Source organism: Brachionichthys hirsutus, chromosome 8, assembly GCF_040956055.1.
Source record: "Brachionichthys hirsutus isolate HB-005 chromosome 8, CSIRO-AGI_Bhir_v1, whole genome shotgun sequence".
NCBI lineage: Eukaryota > Metazoa > Chordata > Actinopteri > Lophiiformes > Brachionichthyidae > Brachionichthys > Brachionichthys hirsutus.
In genome coordinates this window covers 14,734,322-14,756,998 of record NC_090904.1, presented here as the reverse complement: position 1 = coordinate 14,756,998, position 22,677 = coordinate 14,734,322, and the positions used below count along the sequence as shown (strand labels likewise).

General features: G+C 44.4%; 1 protein-coding gene across 1 annotated transcript in view; it reads left to right on the top strand.

Moving 5' to 3' along the window:
* Positions 1-22,677, top strand: part of plxna1b (plexin A1b) — a 119,147-nt gene that overhangs the window by 71,341 nt on the left and 25,129 nt on the right. The window contains exons 10-14 of the mRNA XM_068742625.1: positions 11,573-11,669; positions 14,141-14,331; positions 19,604-19,755; positions 22,054-22,177; positions 22,271-22,407. Of these exons, the coding sequence (XP_068598726.1) occupies positions 11,573-11,669; positions 14,141-14,331; positions 19,604-19,755; positions 22,054-22,177; positions 22,271-22,407 (701 nt within the window). The remainder of the gene's footprint in view (positions 1-11,572; positions 11,670-14,140; positions 14,332-19,603; positions 19,756-22,053; positions 22,178-22,270; positions 22,408-22,677) is intronic.

Here is a 22,677-nt window from a genome sequence, read left to right as displayed (position 1 = left end):
TGAGACCCCCCCTCCCTCCCCACTTCTGTCCCTCCCCACTTCTGTCTGGCTGCAGAGTTAATCTTAATCTCTGCTTCCCACCCTCTGTCATATTCTTCTTCCTGCCAGCCTCTACGTTCTTTGCTGCATCTTCCTCATCTCTCATACTTCTGCTGGTGACCTGATCTTTTTTTTTATCTCAACATAAATTGCAACATAAGAAAGATGAGGTAAGATCAAAGCTGGCGCTATTAATTATGTTTGGTGGGTGCCAATAGAAACATGGTGAAGTCACCATGTCAAGCTCATCTGCTTTAGCATCTTAAAGACCTGCTAATGAGTTTCCCCTTTTTATATAAAATAATAATAATAAACTGTAGAGTTCACCAGGTAGCCACTGTGACAGCTGGCGCAGCATTTCATTCTGTCCGTATTGATGAGCAGTCTTCAGGTGCGGCTGCACTCTTGCCAGTTGTTTGTGAAGGCAGAGGTAATTAGCTGGTGACGGCGCTGTCTCTGCACAGAGATGTCTGTTTATTGACTCTTTATTGCAGCTGCAAGGCCGGCGCTAATCAGCAGCAAAGCCCGAGCCCAAAGCTGGAATCCTCCATTTGATGTACACACGGCAGACATGCTAGAAGCAATTAGCCCTGGGCTGTCAACACTTAGCCCTTTTTAGCAATTAGCTGTGCCAACTTGACTGTGCAGTCGGATATCGATGCGGCATGTGCATCGAGTCTATATAAGCAGTAGTGAGATACCGCTGTTGAAAAAGACACCAGCTGCATGAACGTGCCATTAAGGCATAATTCATCCATGCCTGAGCTTACGAGTATAATTATGTGCCATAAATTATTAGGATGAGAGTCTTATTATAGCTGTGGAGGCAGTATTTCAAAAGAACAGGAGTCTTAAATATTAGTTTATCCCTTTGTAGACCTTGATATCTCTACTCCTCATGCATGCCCTTACATGTTTGCTGCTACTTTGAGAGTGTTCAGCACCAACTTACTAAATCATGTATGATTCTGCAGTAGATATAGACTTCATCTTCAATGCTGCGTACTCACCGCTGCCTCGCTTTGTGTGGATGCAGCTTTGAGGTTAGAGGGTAATCAGTCATTGTGCGCCCGCACTTGTGCATTTCTCAATATGCCATAGGTAATTGGTTCCAAACTCAGATCTCAACAGTTTACAATTAAAATTATTAATTTTATTTTGTTTTATTTTTTGCCTCCCTGCAAATACATATTGTACTTATTTGAAAATATGTGCCTTCAAGCAGTATGTGTGGTGTCTGATTATAATCTCCTTATCAATATATAACTTTTTCAACAGTCTACTCTATAAATGAGAAAATGCATTGAGCTGGAATAAACAGCCACTCACTGAAAGTTTATATCTAGACTAATAGTAATATATATAATGGTAAAATAGTAGCTATGTTATTTGGCGACCCAAATAAGATCCCCTGATGGCCAAGTGTGTGATGCAACCCGGTCTGGAAAGGCATGGCCTGAGGCTATGGATCCCTGGATAGTAGTTCAGAGAGTTGACCTTAATAATCAATGAGGTACACAAAGGGGTGCTGAGCCACAGCTAAGCCCTTTGTTTGAGGTACATGCAAGTGTTTACTGCAATACTGATTCTTTACTTGTTCTACAAAAGATGAGGACAACAATTCCTTTTAAGAAAAAGCGGAGAGTACAGGGGGAATTAAGAATGCAGCAGAGGGAAGGCTGAAAGAATTATAGGAATAGAGGTAATGCCAGGTATCAGCGGAAAACGATTTGACCAGGTGAAGGAACGGAGAGAAGTGAGAGGGAGAGGTGGTTGGGGCGGGGGGGGATCAGCTCAAAGTCTCTCTGGAGGGTAAAACCTATTCTCCTCTTTCTACATTCTCCAAAAGAAGAAAAGCATCCACAAGATATCCACTGTCAGGTCAAGTTTAAACTTTAGTTCCCCATACATCACTCCTTTTACAGAACTTATAATGGTGCTCGAGCAGGAGGCTGCCATGTGACACACAAGATACATGATGGCATAGAATCAGCTGGATATTTATTATCTGTACCTTCTCAAGGGGGAAACTATTGATGCTATGATATTTCTGTATTAGGTCACTGTACATGCCAACTGATCCATGTGGGGGGGGGCAAGCAAGTCACCAGATATGAGAGAGGAAGGCAGTGTTTCTTTCACAGTTGGGAGGGACAGACTGAAGGGTTCAAAGAGTTTTACTGTGATATTCTTCAACTTCCACGTTTGAAGCAGCGTGAGAGCCAAGTCTATTCAACCGTTTTGGAACCTATAAAAGGTGATGAAGGGGCAGATTGTTCGAGGTCCATTAGTAAATTAATTGGACAAAAAAATACTCATTCCATATTTCTCTGTGCCACAAAAACAAAAAAGCCCACATACGGAGCCGTCCGGCGAGCCTTATGGTGGCGGTCGACTGGTCAGCAGCAACCGAAACAGACTGGTGTGTGCACCGGCTCGTCTGGGTTCTGGTCTGGCTTGGTTCAGGCTGAAGTGAGGGTGCAGATCCCGTTAAGGCATCGAGCTGTACGCTGGCAAGTTGTGCTGAAAGCATCAGCGGGCTCATTAGAGCCTGGAACACTTCAGCAAAAAACACAAACCTTTATTCACCATTTATTGGAAACCTAAAGTTAACATTGGCTCCTGCGTTGAGATGCACGAAACCTCTGGCCACTCATCTCCCTCTTCCTCCTGTCCTGCTTGGCTTCATGAGCAGCAGTTATGAACTGACCCAGTGTTTACTGCCACACTGACACCTTGCTGCTGACCTTTTCCTCTGCTCCGCTCACATTCACCATCACTTACCTGCCGCTCGGCTCCCTGAAGGAGCTACGCCACGCTAGCGTACCCTTTACATCGATGTCCTCTGAAGAACGAGGAGAGGGTCTGGAGGGTTTGATGCAGTCGTCGATGACTGCAAACAAGTCCAAAATAACATTGTGTGTTGCCGTGCTCTCGAGCTGCAAGTCAAAATCGTTACTAGCCAATACTTCTGACGGTGTGAGATTTTGGTGGCGGCACTCGTATCCTTTTAGCGGTGGTGCAATATGAATATGATTATAGGGGAAAGGCATGATAGAATAAACACACACAATTCTTGCGAGCGCAAATGTCCACGGTGACGAGGGGGGGCTGATGGAGCACAGTGGGGTGTCTTTATGAAGGCCGAGGTTGAGAGAAGAAAAATGAACCGAGACTTTGTTTCTTTCTTCAGCTCGTATTAATCTTTATTCTTAGCTCTTTGCTCATCCTTTCTCGACCGTCTCCATTTTCCTTCTCTTTCTCCTTCCTTCTTGTTAGGAATGTTGAAACGAGAGGACAGATAATATCAGCGCGGACCTTAGACCATTACCATCCGTCTGATAAACTGCTCGGCCACTCCATCACCATCGTTCTCCCAGTCCCTCACCAGTGAGCGGGGGGGGGGGGGCACACAGGGTTATGAGGAGAAAATCTCGTTTGGGAAAGGGTGTGTGTGGGGAGAGTGCTGCTGTTTGTTAAAGTAGAAATGAGAAATATCAGGAGTCCTGATGGCATCCAATTAAGGAAGATGATAATGATGATGAATTGCAGTCAGGTGGTGGAGATGGACTGTGTGTGTGGGTGGGTGTCTGCGAGCCCATACACACACTCACCAATCAGGAGAAAGCCAGGAAAAGGGAGGAGAATGAAGGATGGAGGAAGGAAAATAGGAAGAGTGCAATTATTTTTTGATTGGAGATGACAGAAGCAGACAATTAGATGGATGGATGGATGGTTTAAGGAGCAAACAAAGGTCCAGAGTGTGTGTGTGTGTGTGTTTGTGTGTGAGAGAGAGAGAGAGAAAGAGAAAGAGATAAGAATATAAAACTCAAATAAAATTCTATTAAATAGAATCCTTTAAATGAAAGCAAACTTCTACACAACAACCCCCCCCCACACACACACACACACACACAGAATGCTAAAGCAGGCAGCGTCAAGGCTAATGAGGAGCTCGGTGCTGTCTGGTGGGGGCTCCTTGCAGTGGAGCATGGCACAGCCCCGGCCTGGCACGGCCCGGCACCGCTTAATGAGATATAAACACTAGACATCAGCCACAGCACACAAACTGTTCTAATTGACTGTGTGTGTGTGTGTGTGTGTGCGTGTGCGTGTGTGCGTGTGTGTGCGTGTGTTTTCGTGTTTTCACTCAGCGGGTGGATTAGTATTAGATGGGAGTGGCTGAAACTTTATGCTCACTGCAGATTGAAGACCGTTGCTCTCTGTCCGCTGCCTTGTGTGAAATGACTCGATGTATAGCGTTTGGGAATTCAGTGAGGATTTGTGAGTATTTCCATGTTTTTTGGTCGTCAGTGGTATCATCCACACACGTCACGGGTTTCACAGACGGGTCGTCGAAGTGGCAGTCATTTGTGTATCTGACCCATTTCCCTATGAAGCGGCTCAAAGTGAGGCGAGGAAGAACAGGAATGTGGTACTTGTGTTCTCTCTGTCTCTCCTCATCATCTAACTGTCTACATCCCCCCCCCCCCCCCCCCCCCCCCCCGCCTCCTCTTCATCTCCTACCCAGAATTGGCTCGCTGCCTCTTGTCCTCTCTTGACAGGTGAAGAGCAGAGCTCCCACACTCCCATTCAGGATAAATAAGAATTAATTGCAGCTCGGCTATTAGCATATGTCATCTTCTCCAGCCCATCCTCATCCTCTCTTTCATCATCTATGTCTCATTTCTGTCTCTCTCTTATCACTGCAATCTGTAACCTTTACTCTAAATGCTTCTTCCCGCACAAGAGTGTGCTGCCCTTCAGTGTGTTCGCTTCTTACTGGTGGATTGATGAGGGTGAGAGACGCAGCAAAATTCTCCAACCATTAGCCTGATGAGAACAGCGGATCAGAGAAGACCGCCGTGTCTCTGCCTGGCTGCAGACTTTACACCCGTACAGCCTCCTGAGTCACGCTGGCGCTATTTGCATCGAAGCCAGGAGCCTTTCCATTAAAATGAGAGTTTATTAATTACACGGATTGAGTGGAACAGTGGAACCTCAGTTGTCGAACATAATTCGTTCCGTAATACTGTTCGAAAACCGAAGTTATAGTTCCCATAAGAATTAATGGAAACTAGATTAATCCGTTCCTAAGCACCAGATAAATGTCCATTTACATGCAGTTATATTAATATGTAACTAGGTCCATATAAACAACAGATAACACTCAAGTGTAAATAATAAAACAAAAACGAAATAAAAGCATAATGTATCATTTACATACCTTTTCCTCTCCAGAAAGGAAGAAACGATGTGAATGTGTGTGTGTGTGTGTGTGCGCATGCAAGAGATAAGCTGTATAACTGGGTCCAGCCATGCCCTCCAATCCTGTTAGCATTAGCGATTAGCAGTGGCTAACAGGCCTCTATTATAAATAGGCTGACCTCACACACACACACGCTAAACTGTATTTAGGATTATGACTTGATGCTTGATTAGGAAGCCTGGAAATGTGTGTATCTGTGTGTTTTGAAAAGGATCCGTTGCCGTGGCAACACACATGGACTTTCATCATCGCCTCTACTTTCGTGTTGCACCTGCATTGTGTGACCTCTGTCGAAGTGCATCACAAGAGTAGTAATAAATCTAGAATGATCTTAATTGAATGATGTGATGTCAGGCCGTACTTTTTGATAACTGTCACCATCACCTTGAGAAGGTAATAAAGAAAAGAGGAGCTGAAACGACTATCCCAGGTACGGACCTGCCCTGGGCTACTTTGGTATTTTTAGACGTCCACCTTCAGAATGACTAATCATCAGGCTGTGACCCTGACAGGAGGGTTCCATGCATTTATCCACGTCTCCATGACTACACTGGTGATGCTGTAGTGTTTGCATCTTCCTTCCAATCACTTGTTCCTTGAAGTATCAACTTATTGAGTCTTCATGCCCCGGCCTGAAGGGACGTGCAAGGTAACCATTGAGTATCTTTACGTCTGTACATCTGTACATCTCTGATGAGGGTTAATGTCATCCATGAAGGGCTGTTGACAGAAGTGATCGAGTTTAAAAGTCTCTAAACCGAATCACGGTTTTGTTGCAAAATCACAGAAAACAAAACGTCTTAATTCTCCTCTTCTGTTTACATTTCACGCTCCCATTCAAACATGCAAATATTGACCTTTTGGGAGCTTCTCGCTGAATGTTTGCATTTTCATATTGAAATGGGCTCTGGAGTGAATAAACTGTGTACAGCCTAAATGTGTTTATTCCCTGAACTGCGTATTGTGCAGCAGCGCTGTTTCAGTATGAAAGTTTAATAAGCCTTTGGTGCAATAGAAGAGATGAGCCTAACCTTTCCCATCCCATCCCGCCCCGCCCCGCCCCGCACCGCACTGCCCATTAAGCACACATACATGCACATACACACTTCTGCCTAACTAAAAATTCATGTTTGTCGTTGAATGGAGAAACAGGCACATACAGAATCTCGTCCCCGAGCACTACACCCCCTTTGAGGATGGATGTGCAAACAGATATGATCCTGTAACAAAAATGAAAGTGGCAGGGATGAGGGTGGAGGATCGTATTGTTTGAGCTGTCGACACCTTCACTTTGTGTGTGCTGAATGTACTTGTGACGAAGCGTTGTCAGAGTGTGCAGGATTTAAAAGCAGACACGTCTCTATCCGCCCCCCCTCGGGTGGTTCAGAAGGGCATCGGGTCATGCTCAAACGCAGCAGGGGTGAAAGTGGATGAAGGCTTGATCCTCTGGCCTTTACTTTAGTCCGGCCTCCGAACTGGGAGTTTGTAAGAGTGAGAAAAGACAGTCAGCACTGAAATAGAGCAGAATAGAAGTCACAACATACACCAAACAAATTACCGTATTTTTTGGATTATACGTCGCTCCGGATTGTAGGTCGCACCAGCCAAAAAATGCATAATTAAGAAGAAAAAAACATATATAGGTCGCACTGGAGGATAAGTCGCATTTTTGGGGAAAATTTATTTGATAAAATCCAACACCAAACAACATATAGCACAAAGAACATGCTAACACGTTTACCAAAATATCAGGTTTTACTCCGAATCACGAAATCCAAGGAAATCTTCATCCTCGGTGTCACTTTTGAACAACTCCCCCAACTCGGCAGGTAGACAAGACGCCGCTTCCTCTTCTACGTCGCTTACATCAGACTCGTCGTTAGTTGCAGTTCCAATTATTCCAGCCTTTCTGAATCCCGACAGGACGGTTTCGGTTGTCACTGAAGCCCATGCTTTGTCGATCCATTCAATGACTTCCAGGAAAGTTGCATGGCGCATTCTCCCGGTTGCCGTGAAGCTGTGCTCTCCATCCGTCATCCACTGCTCCCACAGGTTACGCAAAACTGCCTTAAAGCTCCTATTCACGGAGATATCAAGTGGCTGGAGTATTTTGGTTAAGCCTCCAGGGATGATGGCAGGTATGGAGTTGAGAACTTTTAATTTATTTTTTAACTGTGGTGTGATGTGCGCTCTCATGCTATCCATCACAAGCAGAGCTTTGCGTGCTCTAAAGAAGCCATCCGGTCGCTTATTGTAGCACTTTGTAAGCCACAAGTTCATCATTTCTTGATCAATCCACCCTTTCTCGTTCACGGCGACTTCAACTGAGGAGGATTGGATTTTTGGCATGGTTTTTCGTTTGAAAATGACCATCGGTGGCAGTTTAGATCCGTCTCCACAACATGCCAGCGCCACTGTGAAGTGTGATCTCTCATGACCAGTTGTAACGATATTCACACTTTTTTGCCCTTTCTCTGCAACACTTCGGCCCATGGGGATGTCAAAAGTGAGGGGGACCTCGTCCATGTTAATAATATGATCCGGTGTCACGTTGTGATCACTTACATGCTTTTCAATGAACGCGCGGAAACTGTCAACCTTGGCTTGGAAGTCCGCTGGCAGTTTTTGGGACAGTGTCGTCCTAGCTCTGATAGAGAGGCGTTTGCGCTGCATGAAGCAGTAACACCAAGAAGGTCCTCCCGCAAAGCCGTTTATATTCACCGCCCTGGCAACCACCTGGGCGTGGAGACGCAACTGCACCGTTGACAAACCTCTCCCAGCAGCACGTTGTTCAAGCACCCATGCGTGAACTCGTTCCTCCAACTGCGGCCACCTAGCTTGTCGCCCGCGATTAGCTTTCTTTGTTTTCTTCATTTCAGTAAGCGTAACCTCCGCTTTTCGCCAGTCCCTTACAAGTTTTTCGCTCACTCCAAACTTTCTTTCTGCTGCTCGATTGCCGTTTTCGGCTCCATATTTCACTATCTGAAGCTTGTAAGCCGCGGAATATGACTTTCTTTTTGGCGCCATTTTCAATCAGCCCTTCTAATTTGTGTTTTTAGATAACAGGTGTGACAGATAACTCTGAACCTCCAGAAACCGCGACAGATTCTGACGGGTCACAGAGTTCCCTGTAACACCTGTTATAGAAATGTGTAGGCTACTGTCTCTGCGCTCACAGATTTTGTAAAAAAAAGCATATATAAGTCGCTCCGATTTATAAGTCGCACCCCCGACCAAACTATGAAAAAAACCGCGACTTATAATCCGGAAAATACGGTATATGGCAGAGAATTACACGAAGGAAACGGACCTTAAAGTTCTGTTGATAGGCGGAGCTTGTCCGGAATAACACTAGATTATTCTTTCTTTTTTTTTTTATTACCACCTGAAGATGTCGAGAACTATATTTCAATATGTTAGCTATTTGAAATAGTTTAATTGAGCTTAATTGCTGTTAGTATTGGTGATACGTTTATGAGTCTGTGAAGCCCATTTGTTCTCTAGTGTTCTCTGATTGTCAAGAGAATAGTTGCTAAACATCGTCACTGGCCAGGAATGACGTTGGATCACACCCCTTTGAGTCTTGCTCCGTCTCTGTTTCTCCTCTCCCTCACCGTCTCCCCCTCTTGATTCTTTGAGCTTCCTGGCTCTGTTTTATCTCATCTGTCTCGTCTGTTTTTGCTCCCCTCAGCCTCTCTCTTTGTCGCCCTCTTTCTCGCTCTGCATCTACAGTTCTCAATGCAGCGTCCCTGAGCATCTCCCTTTCCTTCCCCATTCCCCGTCTTTGCTTTTCTTCTTTCTCTTTGTCTTGCAAGCATATATAACACTTTCAAACACACTCGTACGTTCCCTCCATCTCTATCTGGTGAAGGTCCTGTTGTTCCCAGGCAGACTGGGTGGTCTTTTGGGGTAGAAGAAAGGAGGGAGGGAACGATTGAAGAAGTTCATATGCTCCAAACTATGTGTTGCATTGAGACAGTCTTCCCCTTTGTTATTCTCATGTGTTCTTGTTTATCGCTTTTTGTTTCCTGTAAGGATGATTCGAATGTGCTTTGCTGCATCGGCTGGCGCCTGCCTCTGCATTCCTGCGATCGTGCGTATGCGCGTTTCTCCGGACATGGTTCGTGCGCGAGATAACGGAATCTGCTCCATATTTTCTCTTTGACTCCGGCCCTTCCTGGGATGAAGGCAGGGTGGAGAAAGTCCAACTGAGATTGATGGGGGTGGAGGTTTGTAAAGAGGTAGTGGGAGGAAATAATGAGGGGGAGAAAGGGAGGGAAAGAAAGGAGGGGATGGGGAGCGTGGAGAGGGGAATTGCACTAGTGGGTGAGGCAGAGGAATGTGTGAAAAGACCCAGGCAGACGTGTCAGGGAACAAATTGAAAATGCCAATTTCACTTTATCCCCCACCGGCTCAGGCGCTTCCAGGCCGGGCCCGGGCTCTTACTCCGTGTGTAAATGAATGGTGTCCGCAGAATAACACACAATCACCTCTCTCTATCCATCTGCACCTCGCTACTTCTCCTTCACCCTCTCTCCGCTGTATCATCCTCTCGCTTCACCTCTTCCTCATCCCTTCTTTGCACCATCACCACCATTTGTTTGCTCCTTGCACTCCACTTACCCTCTCTCCGTTCTTTCCAACCCATCGGCCGCTCCAGACATTCTCCTGGGTTTATTCACGTCTTGTCACCTTTTTCTTTTTCCTTTTTCACCGCTTTCTTTTCTGCACTCTTTCTGTATTATTGTCACCTTTCAGGTTCTCCCCTTATTGCCAGCTTCTACCTTACCTCACCATTTTTATGTGGGTTTCCTGCAGAGTAAGAAAAGGACTGCTTCTCAAATAATTTGACGTTGAGTATTTTTTTTCTTTTCAATGGTTCATAGCTACTAAATAAATAAGAGCCACAAATTATGTTGGAAAACATTTTACAATAATCTCCGTGGTCCCTGTGAGACACAAAGCGACGTCTCCCTTCATTTGGATATCAGCATCTCTGCCTTTAGGGGCCGACTGAATGTAAATCACCCAATCGCAAAAACTGCAAAATGAATTAATCAGCCATTCACACATTGTGACATTGCTGTATCCTCTCATTTTCTTATCTTCTCTTTGCACATTTCTTGCCGCCCCTCATCCCCAACACCCACAATACTTTTTAAATTCACTATTATCAGAGATGTCAAGATACTTTAAATCTCACACTATCATATTGGAGTGGTGATATCACGCAGCGGTGAAGTTAAAGCTAGATTTAGGGCCACATACCCTCCAGCGCCGTAGTTTCACATTGGATTTTATCACCACTCGACTCGAGAGAGAAACTCCTACAATCTCTCTCCCTGAGGCCCTTGAAGATAGTGATGGTGAGAGTGACTTGTGCTCTTTGACCGTCAGAAGCTTTCGGTTCGACCGCCATCCTTACATTGATGCAGCAGCAGCCTCACAGCACGGAACAGAACAGGCGAACTGTTATTATCGAGCATCTGCTTTATATTCCATCAAAGAGTTAATGAATGGATGGAGGCGTTAATAATGCAAGATGTGTCTGAGCTCGGGGAGTCGAGTGGGGTTCTTGATGAATACGTAGTTTAGATGATGTGTGTTTACCTAAGTCTTTCGCTGCTTTGTGGAGGTGGGGGGGGGCTTTTATTTCATTTGCCAATGATAATATTTGTCCATAATTTATCTGTTCTGTGGTCGTGTGGAGTCTCCCAGGAGTTTGTTTCTGTCATTCCTTCTCTTCACATGCCGCCATCACACTGCGCTTTTGAAGCTTGTTGTCACATTTAAAGCAATTCCGTAAAACCGATTATGCCAATGATGAGTCAATTACATTTCAACTCTTATTAGTTCAGGATGCAGCAATGAAATTAGATGAGAATATTATTGTTGGAGATATATTACACTTTCCATTCATCACTGGAGTGGAATGAGTCACACAGTGATAGGGATTCCAATCTCTTAATCAACTCTGTGCTCTGCCAGGCAGCGGTGGATGTGCTGCGTGTTAAAATCACAATATAGCCCCTCTTTCATCACTCATTTTTATGGCCCTTCAACTGCGTGAGCGCCGCAGGGCACGGCATTACTATCAGCCAAAAGCTGAACTAAATGGGCTTTTGGTATCGGCAGATTTTCTTTTCTCTTTTATTAATTTAACATTTTGTTAAGAGACTGAACACCTTTAAAGGATGGTGTTACTTTAAGATGGTATTTTTCACTCTGAACTGTAACCTAGATGTCTTCTGTTTTATGTTTCAGTATACCTACGAGGGCAACGACATCAGTGACCTCCCCGTGGATTTGTCTGTGGTCTGGAACGGGGTATTCGTCATTGACAACCCCTACAACATTAAAGGTGAGCTCATGCAATGTCATTTTCAAGCCTTATTGATTCAAGATAGCCAGTGTGTACGAACCAATTCTGTTTGACTCGGGGACGGGTGGAGACAGCCGGACACTGTGAAGCAATTCTTACATCATTTAGATTCTTATTAACATGTTGCTTAACATAAAACCTTTTAGACTCCATTCGATGTAATTTAAGATGTTATATTAATTTATCATTTTGAACCATGGCTGGCACAATGTTTGTGCCAAACCTCGCTCATGTTACCGAAGACAAGAGTTGCTTGCTAACTTACTATGGACCACCATATTAAGCTGCTGAATTACAATCCTCAGAGGAGCCTGCTTTGAACATGGTATGTGCCGGAGGAGGAACATTGATATGTCATATGATGCACGATTGCAAAAAGACTTCAACATGTCCTCTTAGGTTTCTGTTTCCTCCTAGTGAGCCACCGCGTTGAGCTTTAATGGAAGTCAACTTCTTCAGAGTACATGTAATAATGTACCCTCGTAGTGAAATACCTCACTCATGTTATCAGAGAACCAGGGTTACCACTGTAACCCAAGGTTTTATGACTCACCTCCAGCCATCACGTAAATCATTTATATGGTCATCCTTGGCAAGACCATCCTTTCCAATTAATATTGTTGGTCTTTAAAGAGCTCAAACACGGTTAGTGACTGTGTAGAAATTCTTCATTTAGTGTGGAAAATATTCTCTGCAGTGGTGCATTAAATTTTAATCCATTGATCAAATTTGGCAGTGCACATTTATAACATTGTGCAGAGATTAGACCAATGGATGACCTGTTCTGATTGCAAAGTCAGAGCTTTTCAACATGTTTTAAGATCAGACTTCACACGGACTGTAAAAGATAAAAGGCACGACTCATCCATCGCACCGCTACCATAAAATCTTTGTTGTTACTGACCTTGAAGGTTCATCAGTGATCTTGTAAGAAGAAGTTGGACAAAACAAACTGACGTAATATTGTTTTGGATTGGATCATATATGCAATACATGTACATGCAAAATATAGAATGTATGAAATGTGATAAAGCCTCGGGATACATTATTAGTACTTCTTATATATATACTTCTAAATGTGTATCTTAAAATTTTCTATCACTAAAGCATGGACATTTATACCAGTAACGTTCAAGGCCTTGACTTTTCCAAGCATTGCTATTATGAATGTATTTAATATGCATGTCAACATTTTAAAAGCTAGTGCCGTATAGACACTGCCAGTACTACACGCTGAAACCACGCCTCGCCCTGCAAACGAAGGCCACGTAGGTAGCGATTAAATGCATACACATAATCAATGCTCCACTGTGAGAGCTCACAGTGAGCTCTCAGGTCTGCTGGATATAATTGCTGTTTGTGCAGCCTTTATAGTGGCTCCTCCATTATTATTGTGAAGCTCAGCGGGGTGCTGTAAAGTAACATCATGGGCTCCCGCTGCATTCACTGGGGCCTGTTGATAACATGAAAAGGCAACTTGAGGAAGCTGTATTGTCGGCTCCTCTTTGTCAGTTTGATGGTTAAATAAGAACAATAATTTGTATCTAGTATTTCATGTCGGCGCTTGTTGTCTAGGATGTTAAGTGGTCATCGTGGCCATTTTTCAGAAATGTAACACCTCAGAGTCACTTTGTTCCTTTTGTTGATTTCACTCGTTGTCTAAATGCACCAAGCAAGCTGTTGAAGTCTCAAATTTCACATTTACTGATGCATATTGATGTGTTTGTAACGTACACCAGACATGCGTGTCTGGACTTTGGGACCCCACTGTAATCCACGGTCGTGGAGGCGGCAGAAAATGGTTTGACAGTCGATGCTTCTCTCAAGGGCAAAGCGTTTGCGGGATCTGTTGGATTGGGCTGCATCGATGGCGTACAATATGAGCGTCATGCATCACTGCCTATAAATGATCTGTTCTCTTTGGTCTAAATTCCTCCCAGTCCAAAGATCCTCTCCTTCTGTTTGACTCTTCATCTGACAGCCTCCTCCTTTTTTTTCTCAATCGTGATTATAATCTGCTGGAGTGTATGCGGCACTTACTTGTTTTAAATACTGATATTTTAATGTAATTATAGAGAAGTCGTTTAGCTGCCAGTAATTGATAGAGGGTTGCTTTAAAGCTGCTCCATGACCAATGAGCTTTGGGGATGGAGTAGCAGAGAGAGAGAGAAAGAAAAAAAACACTACAATTCACAACGCCTTTGGGAAGCCGGCCCTTAACTCAAATTTATCTCAGGCCATTGAGCAATTTGGGGCTTATTGTGAGGAACTTGAGAAAATTAAAATGAAGGTATTGTTTCTCGATTAAGTTCTACATGTTGTATAAAAGATGAGCACAAATTATACTGAGGACATTGATACCTTAGTTTTTTTTCCTTGCACTCCCACACACAAACACAAAATCATGATTTCTAATGATGTCATTTTTATGTCCTCCTCTTCATCACCAGCCCACTTGTATAAGTGCTACGCGCTGAGGGGCAGCTGTGGGATGTGTCTGAAGGCAAACCCCAGGTTTGAATGCGGTTGGTGCGTACAGGAGAAAAAGTGCTCCCTGAGGCAGGAGTGCACCTTACAAGACGGCACTTGGATGCACGCCACCGCAGGAAACAGCCGATGTGCACACCCCAAGATCATCAAGGTATGCTGTTAGAGTAGCAACTCGTGCTCGCTTGTATCTGGTGAAGATGCAAACAGCTGAACAGAGTTTGAGTGGTTGGGAGATGAGTCCCAGGCCTGTCAGCCAATCCGTCCTCTGCCACACCCACTGATGAAACACAGATGATCAAAATCAGTATCGCACGAACTGAAATTCCTTTATAATAATGTTGAATTTTTGTCAAATTTAAAACATGCCGAAAGATGAACAATGAATTAGCTCTTTCAGAAGTGACACCATTGCAACACACATTAACACCCAAAGGTCCATGAAGCCAGGGAACTGCCTACTCTAAAATCAACATTGCATCCAAAGTTAACCCTTTAAAGCCCGCCCCATGAAATAATTGTCAAAAAACTAAATTTTTGGGAAAATAATGGAACCTTCTGACAAATTTGTCAAAATCCTGTGTATCAAATACTATACGTTTGGCAAAAAAAGGTTTAAGGAAAAACTCTTTTGTAATCACTGCCAAAGCGAAAGCAGACACGTGAGCTGCTTTGGCGAGCGTTTTCCAGCAACCTCGTGCACGACATGTCAGTTTCTTTCAGGTCACGGGTCAGAGGGGAGGGTGAACAAAATGGCCTTTGGAACACGATTGTGATTCCCTCTTGTTTGCACACTTTAAAACTCAAGACTTGTCTTCTCACAACAAATGAGATGATTGCCGAAGTGGGCTCATTAGGAGCAGAACGTTTTCCAAATTGAGATGGATATCCACCTGTGCTGCATTATTGTTTGGCCCCAACGAAGGAAAGGCGACATCATCAGAGGGGAGTCAGCAGGGAGGAGAGACAAGTTCGAAGCCATCCCCATGACTGCAACCACAACACAGATGGGCTAGCCAGGAGGAGACCGTTCACACACACACACACACACACACACACACACTGAAAACACTGACATGATGAGAGATGATGGCTACACATAAATACCTGTGGAGGTGGAGAGCTCGGATGTCTGGTGTGTGTACGTGTGTGTGCGCAGGAGGGAGCTGGAGAAAAAGAATGTAGTGGTGTGCTAATTGTGTCTCACCATGGGTACTGTGTGTGTGTGTGTGTGTGTGTGTGTGTGTGTGTGTGTGACAGGCTGGATAGGTTAAGGTGTCTAAACACCATGGTGTATCCATCTGTTGCCACCGCTAACCGTAGCGGTGGTCCTCGTCTGACTGTGACCCAGGTCTCTGTCTGCACAGCTCACCACTGAGGCGGACACAGGCGTGCACCCTCACACATAAACACACACATTGAAAGCCGCGCATGTGCAAAGCCACATAGTCACTCACTCATATGTTTTTTCCTCAGCCATTCTTTCTCTCGCATTTTGTCTAAAACTCTACCTGAATCAGTTTCTAGCTGTCTAAATTGTTGTGAAATATATGTATTTTTAATAATGCATTACGCACGCTTTAATGGCCAGACCCCTCACTGCATTTCCTGTGTGGCACGGGTTCGTTTCTCTGCATGTGTAATGAAGATATTGGATAATTGGGGCACTGGCACATAGATAAATCCGTTAGCTCGCGCTCCATCCCTCTCCCCCTCCCTCGCTCTTCTTGCTTGCTTCAGTTATCTCTTTGAAACGAGCGAGCAGAGGCAATCGGGATGCGTGGATGGAGGGGTGTGGTGCGCATGCGAGTGTGTGCGTGCAAGCATGTTCCTCTTATGCAAACTGAGGGGCAAATCCTGGCCTCGGGGCAGGATGCTGGTGGCAGTCGAAAAGCAGACACAGATGAGCTTCAAACACAGCGTGAGGGAAAAAACCAGTGTAGCATTGAGAACTTAGGATGAAAGAGAGAGGGGGAGAATGGAGGGCAATTCTTTGTGCTGAAAGCCCCACCTTTCCCCTCCGCCTTTGACACCTACAGTGTGATGTTTAATGGCAAGAGAAAATCTGCAGGAGAGAAAACGGACCCGCCTGCTGTCATTTCTGAGCGTTCTCTTGCTCGTCTGTTGTTGGTCGGTCTCCGGTTGGCTTCCACTCCAGTCATAGCATTGGCTCTTCTACAAACACAGCGATTGATGTATTTGGCCTCTAAATTATTGAACATTCAAATAGTTTGACTGTTAAACAGATGCTTTTTAATGTAGTAGTTTTATGCAGGCATTGGCAAGTAGAGCTCTAACTGTACATCATCGGAGTACGTTCTATCGGCCGCATCTCAAAAAAGCAGGAGAGCTCAGAATCGTCCCTGGAGACAAGATTCTACTCTTTTCTTTTCTGACAGTTTGCAATTAGATGATAGAGATTTCCCACTCTATCAAACTTTTTGTGCAACATTTCTCTATGGTCTAAGCTCCTTCATTGTCCTCAGAAATCCAACACCATAAATCCGGCCTTGTTGGATTCCAACTGTGACTCCCGAATCAATAGGAAGAGCATCGCCTCCTGATACAATACTAATGCAGCACCACTTTCTAGGAAGAGGATGTTCTTCCTAGAAAGAGGAGAGTCGAGGTTCCTGTAACCTAAGGTTTGTAAATGTAGAAAAGCAGGAACGGATATCACTGCATACATCCGGCTGCAAAACGGTTCAAGTTGGATCAAATAAGATGCAACTTTCTATGTTTGGATTTCATGGTACCCTCAAAATAACATTCACAGCCGCGCGCGCACGCGCACACACATGCACACGCACACACGCACACACACACACACACACACACACTGCTGTGGTGCTGTCTTCCAGTGTGGTGCAGTGGTGTCCTAGCACTGGCCTTGGATGCTGCCTGGCCCTCTATCATCCATCATCTCCTGCCTGCATTCTCCTAGGGGACAGGAAGAGCATTACAGCGAGCCCTTAGAAACCAATTAAAACAACACAAGCTGTGTGTGTGTGTGTGTTGATTTATTCATTGTGTTCTGATTTTGCGTGGAGTCATGTCAGCATGTGTGTCATTGTTCACGTTCACATTTCCCCCTCAGGTATTGTTAAAGCTGCAAGTATTGCCAGACTCCTCGTCTCTTTCTTCCTCGACTCTCTTTTAGCTTCTTCTCTTCCTTCACGCACCCTCTTCTAACGCTTTGTCCCACAGCGATCCTTTTTTAATTTTACTTCCTTTATTATTTCCTGATTCTCCTTACTTTCCTTTCTTCTTTTTCCTCACCTTCTTTTTACATCAATTTTCCTTTAATCATCATCCCTTCTTCCTCACTCTGTCTGTCATTTAAAGACTCCTATTATTCCTCTCATCACATACCACATTGGTTTTAGACTAGAGCTTTGAGGTGGGTTTTTTTTGTCACTTGGTAAACCCAAGAAACTTTAGCCATGTTGATGTCATCTCATTCTCGTTCTCTCTGTGTCCTCTGCTTCCCTCTTCCTTCCAGTCGTTTTCGTATAACTAGCAGATGCTATCTGTGCACTGCTGCTCAGCCGGCCACAATGGGCCTCACACAAAGCCCCCGACACAATGGGACAAGTCACACACAGAAAGAGCAAAAAAAGAGCTTTGAATGGTTGCAGAGCGCTGCGGAATAGAGCGAGTGTTTAGGATGGCAGCATTTTGCTTGTGTTGTTCTGTTTTGGATACAACAACTTGTGTGTTTGTGTGGCTGTGATTATCATATCTGAAGACTGGAGCACGACTGCCATTGATGCTTTTGTCTTCAGCTCAAACTATAAGAGAAAGAGAGTGAATTAAAAAGTCACACGAGTCTGGCGAGGGAGAAGCGAAAGGGAAAGGAAGGAGGAGGCACACTCCTTTGAAGCCTAGCTTGTGTAAGATGGAAAATACTCCTTAATTATATCGCTGTGACATTTCAGTTCGACCTTCGCGACGCCGGGCTTTGTTCCCATTGTGTTTCTCTTAGCGGTTTCCCGTAGCTTTTTCTAGCTGCCACCTTTTCCATGATGTGTGTGTGTTAGACTGGGGATCACTGTCAGGTAACAGGTGGAGAAATAGAGATTTATACAAGACGGAATTCATACCTGAGACGTAGATGAGTGGGATATTTTGAGAAACACACTTAATCGCTTCCTTGCTGAGAGGAAGATAGAATCACTGAGCCTATTATTATGTCTGAGTGGATATTACACTGTAAATGTAAGTCTGCCATTTTTCTTTATGACTATACTTTAGGTTTATACATTAAACAAAGATGTGGTATATGAGTTGTCACGTGGGTTTGCTTTGCTTTATTTCCCTTTGTTGTTAGTCTGCATGTTGAGCTAACTTTAACTGCTACATGCATTAACTCTACATGTACTGTAAATGTGGCGTCCCTGTCGAACAGCTCATGGAATGTGCAGCATTTCATCAAATGTCAATTCCCGGAGCTCTCTTTTTCCATGTTTGTGTTATTTTATTTTTTATTAGACTTGGTCACATCATTATTCAGATTTTAATCCAAAACCTGTACATTTTACTGAATTTTAGTGGATTTACCAAAGCTGGTGTTGCTTTAGTATGAAATTCAACAGCAACAAAATCTGATCAAAATACAAATACAAAAAATTCATTGTTGTATAAATGACAGTTGTTGTTGGATGGTTTAGGTTTGTTCTTGATTTGTTTGTTAGATCGTTGCTCATCAGTCAATTCTAATTATATTATCTAAACCACGGTTGCTACGTCGGGCGGCACTAATGGGAGCTTAATCACTGATCGTTTTATCGTCCCTTCATGTCAATCCAAGTCGAGTTCTAACCTTCCCCACACCCCGATTCCATGACCCTTGAAAGCCAACGTCTCCCCCACTCACCCTCCTTCCACCTCACTGCGACAAATGACGCCACTATTCCCTGCCAGGCTAATCCTATTAGCTTTAGCAATGAGTTATTACCAAAGGGGCCATTGTCTGCATCATGGGCTGGATGAATGGACCCATCATTAGCGTACAGGCTAGCCATTAGCCCCGCCGCACACACCTTTAGCAGACCTCCAGAGGAAAAGAAAGGGAGCAGAGGTCACTTGTTCAGTAATTGTATTCAGTAGATTAATCGTCACAAGGTTAAATGAGAGATGTAAGCAGGGCCTTGACGGGTGGGCCCATGTTAAGTGTGTGAGCTGGCAGGTTGTGAATGTTTGACTGAGTTGAGTTGGAGTTAATGGGTCCAAGATCATTTTTCATCTCCATTAATGAGGTAGCAAGTATCTGATTCATGGAGAGTGGAAGAGGACCCGAATGACTTATGCAAACTGTCATCCTGGCTGACATATGATACATGTTCAGTGATGCACTGCGTTTGGGTGAAAATCAATCGTCACATTCTTGCTAACACATGTCCTCTCTAATTTGCTCTTTCATCCAGTTGTTTCCAGAAACGGGGCCCAGGCAAGGGGGAACCATGCTGACCATCACGGGTGAGAACCTGGGCCTGCAGTTCAAAGACATCCAGAACGGAGTCCGAATCGGCAAAGTGGCCTGCAACCCTCAGGAGGACCAGTACATCAGTGCTGAGCAGTAAGATGACACGACCCCCACCTCGCATCATGACACTCCATCCCTCCGATGACGCTTGCTTTGATATAAAGATCTTTGTTTTAGCCTCCAAGGATAGACAAAGGTTTCCTCTGAACCTTTACGTCCCCTAATCAGAATAATGTTTGACGGATCAATGAATTTGGTCCACAGTGAGAGACATTTGAAGGATCTGCTGTCTAAAGAGGGCTCTTCATGTGAAAGTTTCCTCGGATTCAGTTTTTGCTTTCTAATTTGTTGGAAATTTCCAGTGGGTGAAACGAGTTCATTTTGTTGCTGTACGTTTTTGAGAAAATCATAACATGTTTCAATATCAGTAAACAATCATAGTTTGTCTCATGAATGAACCTTAACTGTAACTTCAGACATGCTGCCTCATTTTAATCATTTCCTGCCTATAAGTGATATCATGGGAATTGTTAATTAACTTTAATACACTCTACGCAGGACGATCCAGAGCCTTCCGTGAAACTACAACATGAGTCGCACTTTGTGTCGAATCCAGGGGTAGAAAATATACAATTCAGGACGAGCTGTCTCAGCTTGAGGGGTCTTAAATATTCTGTTTCCATCTCTGTAGCTGTCATTTGTACACAAATGCTCCATTTGCTGAGTTTTACAGCGCAGTCCCAGCAGATCTAGTTTTCTCTCTGCCCCTCACTAAAAAGGAAAGTAAGAAATATGACTTTGATGGTTTGACAGTCAGAGCAACAGAATTCGGGTATCCCCGAAACGCATTTGGAAAATACAGCGGCGACATTTCTGGCTTGATTTATATTTCATATAATCGCATACCGTTTTTAGAGCGGTACATTTCAGCGCTGCAACTTTTTTCTTTACCGCACATTATTTATTCGATTGCATCCAGAAATGTTAACGGGTCAACTTTCAGCCTTGAAACATTACACTGGCCCGTTACCATAACACCCGCAGGAGGAGATGGACAAGGAGGGCATGGCTGGTGCTAGGGCTGTCTCGCTAATTTAAAGTCATGTTAGCAATACAGTGCTATTAGTGGCTCTGCGGTGCTAGTCATTCCTAGCGGTGCGGCTCAGGAGACGAGACAGCGCTATGGGACTGACAGCAGGGGGTCAGATGTCAGCTGGCGGAGATGGGAAGAGGAGGAGGCGCTTTAACGCTCGGGCAACACGTATACATAATATTCTCACACTGGATCTCTGAGTTCTTGTTAGAGCCTGAGCATGTCTGTAGTTTTTGTGACTCAAGTGACACTAAATTACAGTAAAATGGTGCACGTCAGGTTCTTCCAGCATTAGCCAGGTCATCAATCACATTGAATCAGTAAATATTTACAAGATTAACTTGAGTTTACACTGAGAAAGTGAACAAATTGTCAGCACTAATGGAAACATGAGGACAAACGAAGCCTGGTGTCCTTTTTAATGGCTTTCTTGGTAGTATCCGTGTGACAGTTTGTCACGCGTTTAATATTTTAGCATCACATTCCACCTCATTATTTTAATTGAAGGAGAAATCATTTTTTATGTTGCCATTTTTACAAATGTGCCGTGAACTTCCTGTCTGTCAAGCCACATGAAAAGAGATCAGAGTAGCCACCTGTCGTCTGCACAGTAATGATGGAAGTGGCGCCACAGCCTCTGACAGAGAACGGTCCAGCATTTTAGTCACAGCCGCTGTCTCACGCCAGAGTTTGGGAATAAGTGGCAGCAAAGGAATCATGCCGTGCTGGATTGAGACTTCATGACTCATCTCGGAAAGTGAGAGGGGGATGCTGAGGGAGATGTGTGGGGTATGAGATTGTTCAATTAATCAACCTTTCTCCATTTAACCCCATCTCTGCCTCCCTCTCTTTCTTCACTCGTCCCATTCGTTGCTCTGGCTAATTAACGGTTAAGTGTGTCTCCATCGAGTGAAGGCGACGCTGCCGCTCCTGCCCTTCCCATTCAGAGCGGGGCGTGTGTTTCTACAGTATTCATTAATGCAAACACAGATCTCCCGTCTGTCCTACCACGTCACAGCGTTTCAACTTTTGCCTCTCCACTCTTTGAATTGTTTTGTGTTGACAAAAATCATTTGTGCACCATGTGTTCTGCACCCACCCGTATTTTCTCCGTGTGGGTTCTTGGCTTCCCTCCACATTCCACAGACGTGCAGTGCGGGTACCTCTGATTTTCCTGTAACTGTAAAACATTGTTTTACTTTTTATGCACGAGTCCTGCGATGAAGAAATGTGAGCTGGCTCCGATCCCCGATGAGAAAACAAAGATGGATGCTAATCTTTGTTTTTGTCTTCTCCAGGATTGTGTGTCGGCTGAATGATGCCACAGGTTACAGGGTCCAGGAGGCACAGGTAGAGGTGTGCGTTCGGGACTGCATTCACCAGGACTACAAAGCAGTCTCTACTAAGGCTTTCACCTTTGTGGTGAGTGTGTGTGTTTCGCAAGTCTTTTTAGATGACCTAATGGTGCTTAGTAGCCATGTTTGACCTCCCCTCCTGTCCTCTGTCCCATTTTAGTCTCCGTACTTTACCCGAGTCCTTCCCTCCGCTGGGCCGGTGTCTGGAGGAACCATGATCACCATCGAAGGCAGTAATCTCAACGCGGGCAGCGCTGTGGTCATGAAGATAGGCCTTCACCACTGTCGTTTTGAAAGGTGAGTGAATGCAGATCCACAGTGTGTTGGTTTGTTGAGCTCATAGTTGATCATCATATTGGCCTCTGGACAGAAGGGACCCCATTTAACTTTAGTAAAGATGTTTTTGGTTTTACTTTTGCATGGGGCATTTCCTTTGGTTTCTCAAGGAGTAAGGCATCGATGTTGATGCAAAAACAGGACATTGTATTTTAATGTCTTCACAAGTTGTAGTCTGCCTTGAAAATTTCAGTTAGAGGGGATTGCATGTGATTGTGGACAAGGCCTGTT